This window comes from Aphelocoma coerulescens, chromosome 3 (genome assembly GCF_041296385.1).
Source record: "Aphelocoma coerulescens isolate FSJ_1873_10779 chromosome 3, UR_Acoe_1.0, whole genome shotgun sequence".
NCBI lineage: Eukaryota > Metazoa > Chordata > Aves > Passeriformes > Corvidae > Aphelocoma > Aphelocoma coerulescens.
In genome coordinates, this window is record NC_091016.1 from 18271565 (window position 1) to 18290123 (window position 18559).

Genomic DNA, 18559 nt, shown 5'->3' on the forward strand with positions numbered 1-18559 from the left:
TGGTATCCAACAGATCCATATGGGTTTTATGGGACGTTTTCTTCCACTGACCAGCACTACTGAGAAAGTCCCAAAATATGATACTACAGTAGATAGCATGTCATTAGGGAATTAGCACAGATATAGGTGCAAACTAGTCTTGTAGGAAACTACCAGGGCCCGAGGAGGTCAGAGATCTTGCTTAGATCTAAAAGGCACATGTAGATCCAGACAGGTTCACAAAAATACCCTTGGAAAGCCAAGCTAAACGTGGGCCATTAAAGGTCACAACACTTGGCACAGCACTGGACTGGATAGATTTCTGCTCTACTGCCTAAACTCCCTCCAAATGTTACTAATTAAGATTTTATTTCAGTGTTCAGATTGATTTCCCCCCTCCTCCCCTGAATGCAGTAGAGTTTACTCTGACAATATTTCTGGCAGGAGTCTCTCTCAAGCCTATAGAAAGGCCAGCAAACACCAAAGAATAACAAATCTATTGACAAGGGAAAAATAAGGGGGGAAGTTTTCAAAACTCTCCTGAGGTATTGTCATGCTGCTAGGCTGACAGAGCTATCAAACCACTTCAGTCCCTGCCAGTAGTGACAGACTTTTGCAGACTCATAATAGTTCACAATTGCAAGGCCTGTTTGCTGCCTTTGTCTTTCAGGCAGACCACCCGAAACTTGCTGGATTCTTAGTTCTCCATTAAATTGGAGTCACTGAGGAGTATGCATGGAGAGAGTTCAACCATCACACCAAAACCATGGAAATATGCAAGTCAATGATGTCATGATACCTTTGTATGTGCACAGAAGTAGCTCAGGTTGGAAAGCTTCCCCAGCTGAACAGAAGGCATAAGGACAATAGATTAGGGAGACAGAGAGAAGACTATCTCAATATCTCAAAAAAAAGATTCAAGGTTATGAACTGGCCAAAGAGCTCCAGATTAATTTTACAGGGAGTAGAGTAGAGTCTGGGGTACAGCAGCAAACAACTTCAGAAGTACCCATGGGAATGCTGTTAATTAATAAAGGGAGCAAGGAGATTTGGGACCAGTCTGTAGGAACGTGGTGCTTCTGTTCCACCTCTGCAAGTTTAAATTTTCATTCGTAAGCAAGAGAGACAAACATGTTGCCCTAAGAAAGGCAAAACTAGATTGGAAATGAGCCATCTGCTTGTGCCTTTGTCAAAGGGCTGAAAAGCCTTACCCACGTTCACATCACTCCATATAGGCACTTATGCAAAGTGATCAAATCTTCCATTGATCTTCCCATGAAGCCATGTTTTCCACACTTTGATAATTTGAAAGTGATGTTAAGGATTTCTAGTGTTAAATCAATCTGGTTTGGAAATAAAAAGAACACTGTGAAGTTTACAATCACAAGTATGCCTTTTCTGTATGCTGGAAGGTGATTTGGGATCAAAATCCCAGGCAGACTACCTGAGGTGAGCAGAAACCCCCGAAGAGAAACAAAAATCAGAAGTGTACAGGAAGCTGATGGGCAAAGCAGCAAGTGGGGGCTGACAGAACTACTGCTCCCTCTGACAAAGAGGAATTACAGATAGCTGAGAACATGGCATTTTTGAGGGGACAGCTCCTCAGCAGAGTAGAAAGGTAAATTATATACAGAAGCAGCAGACGTGGATAAAACACGTTTTCTGTGCAATGTTTATACAGAATGGGGAATATGGAGAAGATGCCAAGAACAGCCATACATTTTCAGGAAGAAAGCAGAAATAGTCAGAAATTGAGATAATGCCAGAAATAGTTATAAAATTTTTTAGAATGTCACAAGGCTGACAAAACATCAGGGCCAGATGGGATCTGTCTCAGAAAAATCAAGCAATTAACTAAAAAAAAGACACAAAAAACCAAACCAAAAATACAAAAAATTACAGCAGCATATGAATCAAAGGAGTGAGGTCCATCACTTCACCCCTGCCACTTTCACATGGACAACTGAGTGAAATAAGCCCTGCCTGATCTCAGTAAAAGCCATGCTGAATGTGCCACGGGAAGGTAAAACTCCCAAGAATAACAGCTTCTCACAGGGAAAAACTTCACACATTTGCAGCCACTTGCAAGGTGTCCATCTCAAAAGGCAGCAAACATCTTTGGGGAAAGCTGCTGTCTGCAGCATTTTGTGTTGCTGCTGAGTAAGAGGGATGAGGACACTGGCTCTAGGACGAGAGTGTTAGAAAGCAACCAGAGAAACCAGAAGTGAACCAGACCTGGTGGGCTGGGGAGGTGCTGGTGCATATTGAGGTCTGTGAGGATCCAAAAACCAGGAAAAACCCCACTGCTTCACTTCCACAGGGAGGGGGTTGGACACAGAACAGAGGTGTTAATTAAGGACACACAGGAACGAGTCAGGAAGTTATGACTTCATTAATGATAATGACTAAATGGAAAACCACACTTAAATCTGTTGAGCATGGATTTTCCAGTTTAATTGGACATTTGAAATGCTCTCTTAAATGCAGTAAAATCTAACAGAGAAGTCTGTTCAATGCAGAAGCATACTGGAGCAAAGTTTCCCAAGCAACCAGAATAAGGTTTTCACAGGAGGAACGTGCACTGGTCTTGCAGATAAGGCCCTAGAATGCTTAGGGTGAGATCTTGTAATTGAATCTCAGTCTCTGGTGACATGACTGGACAGTTCCCTACAGCCATATCATTAATAAGTATGGTTATGCCTCAGACAGCATTCCTATAGAGCCCAGGAGAATCAGACACGGCACTGAAATTTTTGCCAGCTATTTGTGACACAGAGCCCAGTCCTCAGCAAAGACCCCTAGGCCCCCTCTAGCACAAACAACCATGCTGGGATGGAAAGCACCACTGAAAATTGCAATATGCCTGAAACAAAGTGGTTCAGATTAAATTTAGGCAGTTTTATTCAAGGGTAGAAAACTGCAGGCTGTCCTTGCTCCCTCAGCCTTTGAAAACCAAAAGCAGTTATGGTAGTCTTTCCCTGAGCTCACCATAGTCCTCTATCCAGCATCTATCTAGCTGCTACCCCTTTTTGACTAAGAAATCCAGAAATGGAATAATTTCCACCATAAACACCCCTTTCAGAATTTTGGGAATACTTCCTGCCCAGTCCCCATTGCACTTGACTCATCTCTTTAAATCAATGTACCAGGTATAGGCTTCCTGTGGGTGAGAATAATTCACAAGATCAGCAAATGCAACATTAATCCCATTCTAGATTAAAAGGAATTTACACAGGTGTTTTTCCATGCCAAAAAGCAATTTAAAGTAATCTTCCAGCTCTGGCAGGAGAAATAAAAAAGAAGTAGATGGATCTCAGGAAGAAAATAAATATAGCTTAGCAGGCAGTGGTTTAGACTGATAGCGCATTGATAGCACAAGAAGTCTTTTGCAGCTGGATGAACTGCTAAAACAAATGAGCCAGCCTTCCTTCCCACCTGTCCTTGCTGGAGTCCACTTACAGCAGGACTTTCAATCCCTCTACACCCTGCTAATGTCAGCTCCCACTGCCTGAGCAGCAGCTTCTGTCATGATTGCCTTCCTCATTATGACAACCTTCACTTTTACATTCGCAACTCTTGCCAACACTAGTTGGGTGCATTAAGTTTCAAGTGAAGATTTGTAATTTCTCCTTTTGCTGAACAAGCTTAGAAATACCATTTTTCTCCTATTTTAATTCCTAATAGCTATAGAACATTGCTACAATCTGTTGTATGTCAGTGCAGCATTTGCAAAATGAGCGAGCACAGCCTCAGAAAATTAAGTCCCCTACTTGCTCCTAAGAGAGAGGAAGAATTGGCAGCAGAGAAAAGTTCATGTTGCAATGAATACTTGACAGTATATATCTAAAACTTCTCCATCCTGAACATAATAAGAGGCCTCCCCTTTGTATCACAGGATGCCCTCTCACTGAGTCCCATCCCCACTGGAAAGCTTGAAGTCCACTGGGTTAAACCATAAAACCCCCTGAAATTCTCACACATCACAGACCATCAGTGATCTTAAGAAGGGATTCCTCAGGCAAAACCCTTCATCTGTTCTCAGCAAGTCTGCTTGAAACTATTAAACTCCTGCTGAGGATATCTACACCTCAGAACAGACCAGAGACCTACTGCTGTCCCACAAAGGGCTGGACAAAACCTTCAGCATGGACCAGAGCCCAGGCAGCTGTGCTTAAGAGAATATAAAACATCTTCTGTTCCATGCATAACACTCCCCATCCCACTGGAAACCCCTGAGCTACCCAGCAGTGCTTATGGCTTACACCTCATCTGATGTGATCTGTGTCACAGGAGCTGCTGATTTCCATCCAGCTGAGGCTACAAAGCTATGGGTAACTGTGGCAGAGAAACAAAGACTGAACGACTCACACTTCTGGACCTTTAACTGATCTTTATTACTGGTCCTGCCAGATAAGGCGTAGAACAGTATGAGGAAGAGAACTTGTTTCCACTGTTCCTGTGTTGGTAAATTTGATTCCTCACAGCTGTCAAATAGATGGGTACCTTTCTCCAGGATTAAAATTCATGTGTTCTGGCAAACCAGCCTCTGTCAGCATCACGATTCAAGCAAATCCCAAGAAAGGGGAGCAGCATATGCTTTTCTATTTCACAGCTTTCTGGAAGGGCTGTCTTACAATACATAACATTTAATCCTGTCTGAACTAGCTTTTATTGAGAAGTAAGAAGTACTATGTAAGAGGCAAAAAAATTGATCTAAGGAGCAATTTCATTTAAGGCAGAGCGTGACAGCTTTGCAGTAGTTTAACTGATAGACTGCTGTGGTTCTCAAGCCACAGAACATCATTTGCCTCCCTCAGACTTAATCTGAGAGAAACAGCCTGTGTGCAAAAAGCTCCCATCTCATCTCATACTAGAAAACATGTCCAAGAATGACCTTAAGGGGGCCAATCCAAGTGTAAAATGAAGGGAATCTCATCTGCCCAAACACGCCTTAAGTTGTAACTCAGACATCCTAAAGCCACTAAATCCACCCAGTAATCCTTTCCCACCTACCTTTCAGGACTGTTTAATCTTTCAGGCGCCTAAATTTAAAGGTGCTTCATCACACAGACAAATTATTTCCTTGTCACATAATTTTAGTTGCCTGCTGCTGCTCATTAGTGCTCCTCTATGAACTGGGGTGCCTCTCTCTCACCTGCAGTTCTGCTGGGATTTACTTTAGGCTTTTGCATCCTTCCTATGTCCCTCAGAGTAGCCATGACCAGAGCATGGTGGTAACAGTATTCAGCTTTTAAATAGCAGTCGCTGGCATAATATACTCACTCAGGAAACCAAACATGCAGATGCTTGGTTCTACTTTGCACAAAGCGTACTAAACCATTAGATGCTTGTCCTCCAAAAAGGGAAAAGCAGAAAGGATGCCAAATGGATGAAGATACCTAATTTTTCCTACAGGTTTCCCCTCACTTTAACCATAGAAACAAATGCTCAACTTAAGCGGACTTGATAATTCCTGGAAGATTGAAGAATCTGCCTCTCCACTAGCTGCAACAGAGAACTTGCATCTCTGTGTTAAGGAAACTGGATTTTTTTGAGTGAGGTTAAAAGTTCTTAAGGAACAGGGTCTCATCTTGGCCTTCAGCAGCAATTTGGCAGTGTTAGAATAAAGGTGGTACCAGAAGCTACAGGGCAAGGCTGAAAGAAAAAAAGGGATCGGCATGTGGAGACACTGGGTTTGACAAGAAGATTCCCCTCAGTAGAAAAGAAGAGGGGAAAAAAGGAGACTGTATTTTTTGAGGTGCAGGAATAAACTTGAAAAACACAAACAGTTTAAGCCAGAAAGCCTTGGGCATTTCTGAGCACAGTAACTGATCTCTGGAACCAGTATGGTTCAATGGTATAAGAGGACTGAATAATCCAAAGTACTAAATGTCACAAGAGTTAAAACCTAGAAACTTTGTACTGCCCAGACTTACAAAAAGTGAATGCCCAGGAGCATCACATAATGCTGATCAATAATTAGTTCATGCTGGGGAGGACAGCTCAAATCAAAGAACATGATGGAAGTGCACAGAATGCTAAATCAGTAACAGGGTGTTCTGCTATGTTGCGAGGTAGAAAGTTTCATAGAGAAAGGTGCTGTAAAAGGGGGTAATGAGGTTACATCAAGAAAAAGAAGAAAAAGGAACTTTTCAATAGTATAAGACTATGCCCATTTGAGCTTATGGAGATTGAGACATTGTTAAAAATTAATTGGCAGCAAAACAAATGGCCAGTGCCACAAGCTCACCCCCTGTGACACAGCAGCTGGTGTTTATAGCCTTCCTGATGTTTTCCATAAGTGTGTTTGTTTCAATGGCAGAAAAGAAATGAGAGGAAAAAAAATCAGGTAGCAGAGAATTAATAGAGCAAGGACCTCCTTTTCTTTCTTAACAATTTTTGTGAGTGTTTGAAGATAAATGAAGATCTGTCTCTAAATTTTGTCATTTGTGTTCATTTCCATCCAAAAGACTTAATGATAGGGAAGAACAAAGGGAAGATTAAGACAAAGAACATTATTTCAGTGGTAGAAAATTATCCACAGGATACAGTTCAGAGCAAAGGGCTTCCATTGGACAAGCAGCTGGTGTTAGTGGACAAGCAGGGTAGAAACTGATTCTGGTCAGGTTGCTCTCTTTATCTTACATGATGCAGCTGCCTGACACTATTGAAGCTTTCAGTACAGGTTAACACCTTTGTTAACCCATGACAGTCACAGGTAAATTCCAGAATAAATTTCTGAATCTCTAGAGATCATTCTGGAGGTGTTGCTAAATCATTTGGACAGATGAAGACTGACATTAAGCTTAAGCCACACTACTCTAAAACAGCAACCCACAACTGAACTGGAGACAGACCCAAATCTAAAGCTGTGATGCAATAGATTGAGCTCCAGATTTTCATTCATATCTCACATTTTTTGGAAAACTGTGAAAGCAGGAAGACAGAAACTAGGCACTGGGGTATCTACTTTCAGAGCAAGCATGAATGACTCAAAATGGGTCAGGGGAAGGTTTGTGCTCGCAGAATTTCTTTGGGCCTCTCCAGAATGTTTCTGTCCTCTTTCCTCACCCATCTGGTCATTGATACGGTAAGTACAGATTTTCCTGACTGTTCTCCCAGTTTCTCTGTTGGGAGAATTTACTTACTGTGGACTTTCTCTCTCTGAGCTACACAGTTCACATAGGGTGAGTTATGGGGATGGTACAGAGCCTGGCACAGACACATGGGATCAACACTTAACAGTCCAAAGCTGTTTGGAGGAAGAACAACTGCATGAACAGTGAGTTGAGAAGAAGGAAAATGAGCTACAGGTATTAAAACATGAAGACTGCCATGATGAGATCCTTGTGTTTCCCAGAAACTACTGCAATTCATTCTGCACAGGCTGTAAGGATGAAGGGATGCTTTAACTGAAGCCTGGGAAGGAAGGTAGGAGCCAGGGGAACAGATTTGTCCTGGAGTCCTAAGCATTTCTTGGTGATCTTGGCATCACATCTTTTCAAGACATAGCAGGCCACAGCTGCAAATGCCACCATTAAAACTCTTACACTAGTAGAAATTTATGGAAACTAAGATTTCCTGTTGTTTTGACACTCACGGAAGAGAAGACAAATTAATAAATATGAAGCTACTGTTTTTCCCAGTGGAATCAATGTAGGATTTCCACCAGATGGGACACAAAGAATCCTTTTTTTTTTAACTAGTGGGAAATCTTGTGTGTGCAGGATATACCCATGTACTGCATCAGCAATAAGTGTGGCTCTCATTTGCACCAGGAAAAGCTCACTGAGTCACAAACCCAGCCTCATATGACTGTCTGACGTTTGTCAGATGAAAGCCATTTATGAGGTCTCAGTGTCATGACAGTCCCAAGGCACTGATCTGACACAGGCCACAAGTGGCACTTAAATAAGTCATTCCTCTGCACAGGGGTACATTGGTCTCTGTGAGGACACAGGGCTCTGCCAGCCCCAATTTCAGCTGGTACAGTGGATTTTCTAGTGGCAGACATAACTCTCACCTCCTGTGCATGAATGAAATTAATTGATCTTTTCTGTTAGGAGAACACTGTCTGAGCCAGACTCTGCTTCCAGTCACAGCGTGTGGAGCCGTGCTGGATTTACACTGGTGTTCTGGAGTGCAGACTGCAGGGCTCCTCCTGTCCCTCAGGGATTGTTAGTGAGCAGCAGGTCTGCTTGGCTCCTTATTGTCTTGTTAATAACACTTCTAAGGATTTGTGTTTGCATCTATTTTTGTATCTCTTAACATACTTGTAAGATACTCAAAACTGCTTTGGAAAGAACCCAAGCTCGGGAGTAGGGTGTATTTAAAACAGGCGAACCCCTGGTTGCTGTAGGCATGTCACTGGTATTCATTCAGTTTTCAGGAGGTTTTTTCCCCCCCTTTCCAAAGTCAGAGGCAGACTGTGGTGTGCCCAGTCCTCAGAGCACTGTAAGAGAGAAGCACCATCCCTTCCTTTTGCAGGATCTCTAATTCTCCATTGAACAACTTGTTCTCCATAAGAACAACTCAAATACTAGAACAAGCAGGGAAAGAAGAAAAGGTCATTCTACAGCTACAGGGTAAACTAATACAACTACCAGATCTTAATTCCCTTTGGCCTGACAACACTTCCCTCACCCTTCAGTGTACAACTCAAAATGTCCATACCTGCAAAACGTTTGAAATACAGCTTATTTAGTCTCTGTGGAAAACAAAGGGAAAAACTCCCATCATAAAATCTCCTATGACAGCTCCTTGAAAGTCAGCTAGTGACCATAACAAATCCCTTCTTCTGCTCTCAGCTAGGATATTAGCCTCCTCTGACTGGGTGTTTGGTGGCCAGGAGCCACACGTTGAAGTCCCTCAGGCCTGATGGATATGAAACTCTTGGGATACTGATCAAAGCCCCAGCATCTGCTTCCCCCAGCAACACCCACATGCAGTGTAACTCACCTCAGAGCCTTTGCAATGAGGCCACCACTATCAATCAGAAGGTCCAGCTTAAGCCTTGTGAGCACTGAGACAAAGCTATTGCACACACAGGTTCTCTGTTCACACCTGCTTATCAAGGAACAGACAGCTACAGGTAGTCTTTGCAAGACCAGAGAAAGTCAGAGGCCAGACTCCTCTGGTTTTAAGGGCTACAAGAGTGTGGAAGGCCCAGCCATCTGCAGGAGGTCCTTGTTGCCTCCTGGGCCAGCACCACCTACCCTTTCACCAAGACATCCAGGAGATTAAGGTATCTCAGCTTCTTTTGTGCCTGCCCTTGACACAGCAGCACTATTTGTCTTCAGCTTTACAGTGCATCTTGCAGCACTTCTCCAGAGAGAAGTCTGGAGGAGGATGTGTCCCCAGCCCTGTGTGTCAATATACAGGTGCTACACTGGTGTGCCAGCCAGGGGAGTTCTGTGGTCTGAAACACCACTTTGAATTTAGGTTGGGTTTGTTTGTTGCTGTTTTTGAACCATTTTTTGTCTCAACTGCAGAAAAATAATATTTTATATACATGTATAAGTTCTGTGAGCTGTTTTCATGCTGAGAAGCAAAATGAACATTTTAAAAGATCAAATCTGAAGAAATCTGAGTATTCTTAGTACACCCAAATATCACTGCTTTTTATAAACAATAACCTTATTTTCATTAAAAAAAAAAAAAAAATCAGCCCTGAGCCGCATTTCCTTGCTTAGGTCCCAGCACACCTTTCCATGGATCCCTGCCTTTCCTGGTTTAAGCTCTCCAGCACAGCCTCCTGTCTCCTCAGCCAGAGTGAAGCACGCAGCACGAGATGCTTTGCATGGCTGTCACGCACCACTCGGGGAGTGAGGAGCAGCCTCAGCAGAGTAATGTTGCCACCAATTTGCTTATTTAAAAAAGCTTGGAAATGTCACCACTTGTTACACGCTGGTATCCTTAATATACTTGGGAAACAGTCATAACTCCTGCCTGAGGCGCCCGAGAACTTCCACGAGCACCGGCAGAGCAAAATTAATGATGCAGCTCAGTCTAGGAGTGGAGGCATTTTAATAGTGGGTAGAGGAAGCCTTACATACTGCCAGCTACTCTTGGAGAAGTAAATGAATTAACTCACATCTGTCACACGCTTTGAGATATTCCAAGGAAATGTTCCATAAAAGCCGACTTGTTATTAAGCATTGCTGACAAAATATTGTTTTCATTAATCTTCGTCTTTGATTTTCTGTTTGGGCTACTCTCACAATGGCCTTTTGCTTGCTTTTACTGTCGGTGATGCGGGCTCACCCACACACCATTTCCAGAACCTATAGAGAATTATGTCACTGCAAGTTATTGATTGTGTTCCAACTTGGATTCTGCTTTGTACAGGCTCTAATTAATCCATACTCATGCCATAAGGATGGCTCATCTGACTGGTTTGATAAACCAGCAGAGAAAGACAGAGTCCCTATCAGTTTCATCAGATCCTTCCAAGAGAAAGGTGCACCTCTCCAATAGCTTTGTGTCTAGGCAATATGGGGTCTAGGCTGTCACGAACTATTTTGATAGAAATAAATGTCACCATTAAAAAAACCCAAGAAAAGCCAGATTGGTTAATATGTTTCAGAACCGTGTCTAAACTTTGTGCTTAAACAAAAAAAAGTCCTATGTGCTTAATTTTAAAAAGTCGGAAGATTTTTTTGGATGAAATGCACTCAGAAGACAAGCCAAAAGATAAGTAAAGAAAATAAAGAGATAAGAAGATAGCAAAGAAGAAGATAAGCAAAGAAAACCTGTTGTTAAAAAGGAGAGATTTTACATGGGTTGTCATGTTTTTGTGGTTTCAAGCCCAGTAAGTAGAAAAATAATGTAACCTAGGAAAAAGATTCTGCATTTAGCTTACCCAGCTTTTTCGCTGTGCTAATTTGTAGTCTAATCAATTAAACTGTTGAATAACGCATTGTCAGGTGGTATTCAAGTGGCATAAATAAAGTAGTTCAAGGTTTCTCTTAAAATCTAAATTCCTAGCAGGAATTCCTCGGCAAAAGCACAGCTTCCAAATGCACAATAAGACACAGACTACCGTCTCTCTCATGCAAGGATCCCATATACGTGTCACACTTACATTTTATATCAGGATTAATGCCTTTAATATTTTCCCCATTTTCTCTGCTGAATCCCGTCTGCAGTGACAATTATTGTCTTTATTTTTCCTTTTTTTTTTTTTTTTACCTAGACACGCTCAAGTTTTGCTCCCATTTCACCCACTGAATTCTGTGCTGAACAATAATCACCAGCCCTACAAAGGCACGTTTCGTCTCTTGGCACCGAGGAATGAATACACATTTCCACACTGTCCTAAGCTGCGTTTAGCTCTCCAGGGACATTTTTTTTTCTTTGCCTTCCAATTCTTGTGGCTCTCCTCCCTTTTCCTCCTTACCGCAGGGATTTTCAAACAATTAAACGCGTGTGGGTTTAATTTACACCTTTTCTTACACCTTCTACTTTTAAGGGCGCACGGGGCACGATCTTCCACCGCCTCTGCGCTCCCTCATATGGAGTTGTCTTTCCCCATTCCAGCGGGGGAACGGGACAGCGCCTTGCCCTGTTTCTCGCTGCCCAGGCGGGACGAGGCGAGGGGCGCACGGCTGCGGGCGCCGGCGGCTCGGGAAGCGCTCCGGGAAGCGGCGCGGCGCTCGGGAATCTGCCGGGATGCAGGCGGGATCCAGCCCCGCGAGGGGCGGGCGGAGGGCGGGGAGGGGTCGGCGCGGGGGGCGCGCAGGCGGGGCCGCGCCTGGCGGCGGGAGCGCGCTCGGCGGCGGGAGCTGCGGTCCCGCCGGGGCACGGCCGCGCCGGCCATGGAGCCCTCGCCCAAAGACGGCGAGAGCGCGGCGGCCGCGGAGCCCAGCCGGGGCGGCACGGCCCCTTCCAGCGGGGTGGTGGTGCAGGTCCGGGAGAAGAAGGGCCCCCTGCGCGCCGCCATCCCCTACATGCCGTTCCCCGTGGCCGTCATCTGCCTCTTCCTCAACACCTTCGTGCCGGGGCTGGGTAAGGATGCTACGGGAGGGAGGGAGGGAGGAAGAGAAGGCGGCCGGGGCGCGGGGTCCCCCCTCCCCACCTGCGGCTGCTTCGCCCCGGCGGGGCCGCCCGGGCTGCCGGACCCCGCCGCGGTGGCAACTTTCCCCGACGGCACCGCGGGGAGGGATGGAGGAAAGGAGGGAGGCAGGAGCCCCTCCGCAAAGTTTCGCGTCGGGGACCGGGGCAGCGCCCTGCGGGGTCCCCGGGGAGCCGCGGGGCAGCGCCCGCACCCCACCGAGTGGAGCGGGCGAGGGTCGCGTTTCCCTCGCGCGGCAGCGGCGACCGGGGCTGGGGCACCGGCCCGAGCCCGCTCCGCCACTGCGGGGCAGCGCCGGTGCCCGGCGCCGGGGACAGAGCATCCATCCCCCGCGCCTTCCGACCCCTCCGTTCTCGCCGCGCGGAGATCGTGCGGATTAGAAGCGATTCAGCTGTTCGCGGTCTCGCGAACTGTGATTTTAGTCAGAGGACCAAAGCTCGCGGTGACCACACCACTCGCTGGCTAAGGCGAGCTTTCAGAGCCCACCGTCCCGGGTTTTCTATGGAGACCCCTGGAAAATATTAGAACCGTTGTCCAGAGAAACTGGGGATTCGCAGTTTCTCAATACAAAGTCTCTAGTGAGCTCAGGTAACACATCCTTAAGATGGGCTGCATCCTTTCTATATTTCCTTTTCCTCCTCTTTAATTAGGAATTGCTTACTGTAACAGGAGCCTACAGTTTGAAGACTACAAAAGCCCCTGGAACACAAGGCTAAATACCAGTATTCTAGCTGAAAGCAAAGTAACCACCTTAATAAAAAAACCAAACAAAATAATCCATAACTCATTAACCCGTACCTCAAGTCTCTCATAGTCCATTTTTGGCTGCTCTTTCTGCTACTGTGACCACTGTAGAAGCCTTCCTTGTGATACAGGAGTATCCTCCACCTAGCCCTGCTTTTAAAGGGCTACTGCCTGCCTTTAATTGCTTCATGTGTTTCAGGTGGCTTAATTCTTTAGCAAATCTGAAATTCTTAAAGTTCTGATTAAAGTACTACCTAAGTGTGGGTGGGATAGTGTGTGCAACATGTACAAGCCATTGCTATTCCAGCGTGCTCACTCTGAACCTGTGGATGTATTCCTGAGGAAAACTTGCACCTTTTGGAATACCTCTGGGTTTTCCTGTGGAAGGACTGGTATGTGTGCTTCCAGATGCAATGCATTGTGCTCAGATGTGTTGTTTGCACATCCCTCGTGTGCAGCCACCTGAAGAACCTGGAGTGATGAATCAAAGACAAACTCTGGAGTTGAGTGCTGTCATGGAGTTTTAGGTTTCCTGGGGCTTAGTTTCCCACTTCAGAGAGAGAAGTTCAAAACCAGAGTTTTCAAAGTGAGTGTTGTTTTCTGTTGGCATAGAAGACACCACATCTTCACTGTAGATGTACAGGAAAAAAGGACTTACCACGCCCTTTTCCTCATCCGAATGATCTGATGCTTCACACTGCGCTGCTTTTCACAGCACACTAGAAAACCCTCAGTGTTCTCCCTTCATCCTGCTAGGGTAGACCCCCATAAGTAATCCTCATGTGGGAATTGGCTTGAAATGTGGTTCTCTGCCCAGAGTTCTTCTCTGGCTGCTGCTGCTGTGGGTCTGCCAGAGGTAGCCAGTGTTGTGCCTTCCCTCCCACGGAAGGTGCCTAAAGAAGGACAGCGGACAGCGCTTCCTTCCTAAAGGTGAGTGTTCAGGGCTCCCAGCCCATGCTGGTTGAAAGCTTGGGAGTTGAATCTGGACTATGCAGCCGTGTTGGTTGTGTAACCACTGACAGGTTGGACCAGCACAAAATGGTTTTAATTCTGCTTTGGGGGCTTTTTTTAACAGGCGGAGATTTTTTTCAAACTTGTTTTCCCTTGGATGCGTTGATTTCAGCAGTACGATCTGGCTGGCTGTACCACTGTTCCTCCTGGTACCCTGCTGCAAAAGTAGCAAAACAAACAAACTACAAATCAAAAGAAATCCTTCCCTGTGGCATCCCCACAGACTGGCAAAATGCAGCGTTGTGGAGATGCATCCCAAGCTCTGTATGCAAAGCATGGTACTTAGTTTGTACATAAATAAGCCATTCTGTTAATGAAGTTGCTAATTTCGCATGCATTTTGAGCGAAAACTTACTCTGAGATGATACACCTGACTAGAATACAGCTATTTACACTCTCAGCCACATCTTGTCATATATCACAAAGCCCACACACGAGGGGAAACAGGAGGATCACAAATCTACTGGCAGGAATGTTCAAGGTAAAAAGAGATTTTGTGTCATTGTTGCACTTCAGCCATCTCAATGAGCTGAGCAACACTTGTAAAAGAGATAAGATTTGCAGCACTGTGAAGTATTCACATCAAGGATGTGAGCCTGTTCCCCACGAAGTAAATGGCAAAATTCCCATCAGTTCTTGTAGTCCAGATTTATAACATGTTAAAATGATGTTTCACAGGCTTGCTGTATATTTCTGCCTGCTTAGTTGGAGAGTGTGACTGTGTTTAGGTGTTAATGGAAGTCCTCTATTTCTCAGTCCCTAAATTCATCACTCATCTGTTTTGCATGTAGTTGTCATTCATGTGTAGACTCTGCAGTGCAATTGCAAAGAAGGGTCAAAAACCACCAGAGCAGACAAGAAAATGGGCAACATTGAATAAATCAAGTTTTGCACTGCTTGGAGACTGGTGCATTTGAGGTTTTCATTAGTGCCCCATGCCTCAGAGCAGTGATATCCAAATAGAAACTGCAGTCTGATGCAGGCTACCAAATCCTTGGGCAGACTCTCAGCATCTGAAAGCCTCTACTTTTTTAGTTAAATTATCTTTGCTGTGTTATGGAAGTCACCTGTGAGGGTGAAATCTGAGAATTTTAAATATCTGGTTTATTTTTCCTTTGTGCTATTTATGTTCTGCAGTAGTACTCTATTTAGACAGGAGAAGTAACACTTTCTTTTTGTTTACAGTCAGTTTATTTTTTTCAGTTGGTTAATTTTCAGGGTTTTATGTAATAACCCAGAACTGCAGGTTTTAAGATGCATTGTAAACTGGGTTTTAACTACTCTTTTCATACACGTTACAAAAGATGTAGTTCATAGGAATTTTTTCATACCCAGGGGATATGTTAACTTCTGCCTTGCCAAAACTTTAAATTCAGACCAAATGCAGTGTAAAAAATCTTGATTAGCCCATCTACTTGTAATCTGTTTTGCAGAATAGCCTTGAAATTTCACATTCCCTCCATTCGCTGTGATAGGCGCAACCACTCGGGAATGTTTTGGATCAGTTTTCCGTGGTCCAGCGCAGTCTTTCTCATCTGTGTCTAACAGGGCTGTAGGACTGAGCTTTAGTGAAGGTGTCCCAAGCTCAGGTTCATAAACGGAGGAGATAGTAAGAGAGGAAGGTGAGGGAGGAGTCACCGGGTGCTGTGGCAAAAGCCATCGTGCCCTCCAGCTCCAGCTCTGCCACAGGCATTGCAACCTCTGGTCTGGCTTTGGGTTTCTGAAGCAGGCTCTGAGGCATCAGGGCCAAATCATGCAGTGATGAGCTCTAGAGAATGGAAGATGATGCTGTCAGCAGAGGTGGAAGTGTATCCAGTTCTCCCGTTCCCGCACGATTGAGCAGTGTGCACCTCCAGCCCTGCAGATGGCAAATGGGAGAAGGGCTGGCCGTGCCCTTTAGCTGGCAGACTGTGTTCTCTTGGAGCTGCCATGTGCCAGTCAGCGTGGGAGAAGTTCTGGCTCCTTGTCATTCCCGGAGCTGATACATGGGAATCTTGCCCTCCTTCCTCTCTGCTCTTCCTTCTCTCGACATCACGTGTGTGGGAGGGGGTAAACGAAGGGGAGGGGGGGAATCTTGAGGGAAATGTGAGAAGTGAGTGAAATTATCTGAAAGTCGGAGGTATTCTCCGAGATTAATGGCTCCTGTCAGGAAGGGGGTGGACTTTTGGATCACAGCCTGCATTGCACATGTACACTATTTTTATGCAGAGAGTAATTGAAATACGTAGCATAAAATTATGTTAGCGCAGGATAGGAGAGCAGCCACCCATGTGCCACGAAATAGCCCGTGGAGGAGTTCAGGAGTGAAAGCCTCTCATGGCAGCTCCAGAAAGAAGGGGTGATTCCCAGCCCACTGGACTTTTTTCTTCCGTGGTTCCACAGTGCAGCTCTCCCGTTCCCGGGTGTGTCAGCTCCGTACCACGAATCTTCTGCCATCTGTTTATTCAGTCTTGATAGAGTTCAAGCACCGTACCTTCAGCTGTGTGAATGTGGCTTTAATATTTGGTTTATAGAAGCCAAGCATCTTCTCATTAGAAACCAAGGCTCTCCTGAGCAGAATGAGCTCTCCAAAGAGATGAACAGAAGTACAGAACACAACACTTGAGAAAATTGAAGGGATAAGATCTGCATAAAATTACCAATACTTATTTTATTTTTGTGGTTGGAATGGTAAATAGATGCCTCAAGCAAGCCTCCATTGCCTTCATTATTGAAACAAAGAATTTCAAGGAAAAACCACATTTTGCTATCTATGGTAGAACAAACAGTGCAAAAAAGAAATTTGGGCTTTCAGACATCTGTGCATTAAAATCTAAAACTACTTTTGGTATTGATGAGCCTTTAAAATATCTTTTTTCCTTATACACATGCAATCCAATGAATCTGTGTGATTTACAAGCTCATTTGTGGAAAACAAAGGTTTGCTCCAGCGTTTGTGTGAATTTGTGTTTGTGAACTTTACTGCTGCAGTTTTTTAGCTAACATTGCCTTTCAGCCTGTGATGCTGGTAGTCTGCAGAAACAAGCTGTTTGTTCATGGGACCGTAATTAAACAAAGCAAACCTATTGCCAGTAGACTTCACTCTGTCAGGTTTTGTATTTTTCCACTGAAAAGGTCATGAAGTTCTTTATGGTGATTTGTTCTTGTGTTTGTGCAAGGCAGGAAATGACACCTGCAGTAAAATGTGTGCATCCAGGCTACTGCTCCATTACTGGTACTGGTGGTATCAGCTGTAGATCATCCTCACAGCGAGGTAAAGTTGGGCACAAGAAGAGCTGAATCTCAGGTTTCTGCACCTGCAGGTCTTTGCTCTTTTCAGCAAGTAGAAGACCATTAACTTCCTCTTTTATTTTCTTTTCTTTTATTTTTATAACAGAGATTTAAGTGAGAAGTCTAGTTGTATTACATAACTTGCTTGGCTGATGGTATTGAACAGTCATTCCGCAATCTTACCACCACTGGGTAGTCCGGAATATTTTTGTGCCGTGAAGTGTCTGGACCACTTAGAATGACAATCAATCTTGGAAAACTCAAAAGAGGTTCACAGATAATTAGTGATCTGAATAACTGCAAAAGTATTTCAAGTTTGTAGCTCCTTGGTCCAAATATTTAGTACTGTTTCTGTCCTTTGGTTAGTTTTTGCTCCTAGCTTCTTACAGTTGGTAGAAGTCAGCTGTTGAGCTCCGCTTGCATTTAAAATGACTTTTTGGTTCATTTTGCTGTCAAGCTGTGCACTAACCCAGCGCTGCAGCCTTTGAATTGCTGTCAGTGCCAGACCAGCTAAAATGCAAACAAGTTTCTCTGCCTCCCTCATGCCTTCTGTTTCCACCAAAATAGAAGACAAAAGAAATGGCCAGGGACGTTTTCGTTCAGTGGTTTTTGCTCACTGCTGTTGTCGGAGCAGCTCTGTGGAGATATTCATTACTTAATGAACACCTAAGGAGACAGGGTTTGCTCAGCATCTTGTAATCTTGTTTGCTATTTAATGCAGTTTGGACAGATGTACTTGAAGATTAAGAGTGAAGGTGGGAGCAGGCAGCAGAGAAGAGCTGCTAAATGGCCAAGTAAACCAGCTGAATTTTAAGGTGGCTAGAAAGCTGTTCCAGACAAAGGGTGTGACGTGGAGAGAAACAGAATCAAGTCCAGAAGGAGAAAAGTACATTTGCAGAGATTCAGCAAGGGAGAAAAGGAGTGAAAGGATTTGAAGGTAAAAGTAACTTGGGTGAGGAGAGTGCTTTTGACAGGTGAATTTTTCCTAGTCTGGATAGCAGGAAGGAAGTGAATTTTCTCCTGCTCTGAATCAGTGGGTGTTGGAGAGATTTACAAAGCCTGATAAAGCACCATTGCCTGCAGCAGCTCGCTGCCATTTAATCTCTCCACCATGAAAAGAACTTTGAGAGTTTCTGTAGCTGTTCAGGATTGTAAAGGGAGGAGCAGGAAGCTGAAACCAGGTTCCTCAGGCTCCTTTGTGCAGGACCCTGAACACAAACACACCCGCAGTTGGCAGTGGCTGGCACAAAGGTGAATTTTAGAATCTGTACCCAGTTTTGAATTTTGTGGAGAAGCAAGTGATTGGATGGTAAAGGGATTCTCAAATAGTCCTAAGGTTTGTAAAAGAGACTGGAGTTTGCAATTATTTATGAAAATTTATATTCAGAGGTAACCTGGAAAAGAGAAAATGAAAAGAGCTTTCTTGTCTTATTTTCAATAAGAAGAAGTCAATCCGACAGATGACATTCTTTCTCCTGTCTT

General features: G+C 44.5%; 1 protein-coding gene and 1 long non-coding RNA gene across 4 annotated transcripts in view; one reads left to right on the top strand and one right to left on the bottom strand.

Moving 5' to 3' along the window:
* The window catches only part of LOC138107721 (uncharacterized), a 28465-nt gene extending 14568 nt beyond the window's left edge, over positions 1–13897 (bottom strand). For both annotated transcript variants that reach the window (XR_011149667.1, XR_011149666.1), the window contains exon 1: positions 12851–13897. This is a non-coding gene — a long non-coding RNA (uncharacterized lncRNA). The remainder of the gene's footprint in view (positions 1–12850) is intronic.
* The window catches only part of STUM (stum, mechanosensory transduction mediator homolog), a 49756-nt gene continuing 42992 nt past the window's right edge, over positions 11796–18559 (top strand). For both annotated transcript variants that reach the window (XM_069009284.1, XM_069009285.1), the window contains exon 1: positions 11796–11985. In XM_069009284.1, the coding sequence (XP_068865385.1) occupies positions 11796–11985 (190 nt within the window). The remainder of the gene's footprint in view (positions 11986–18559) is intronic.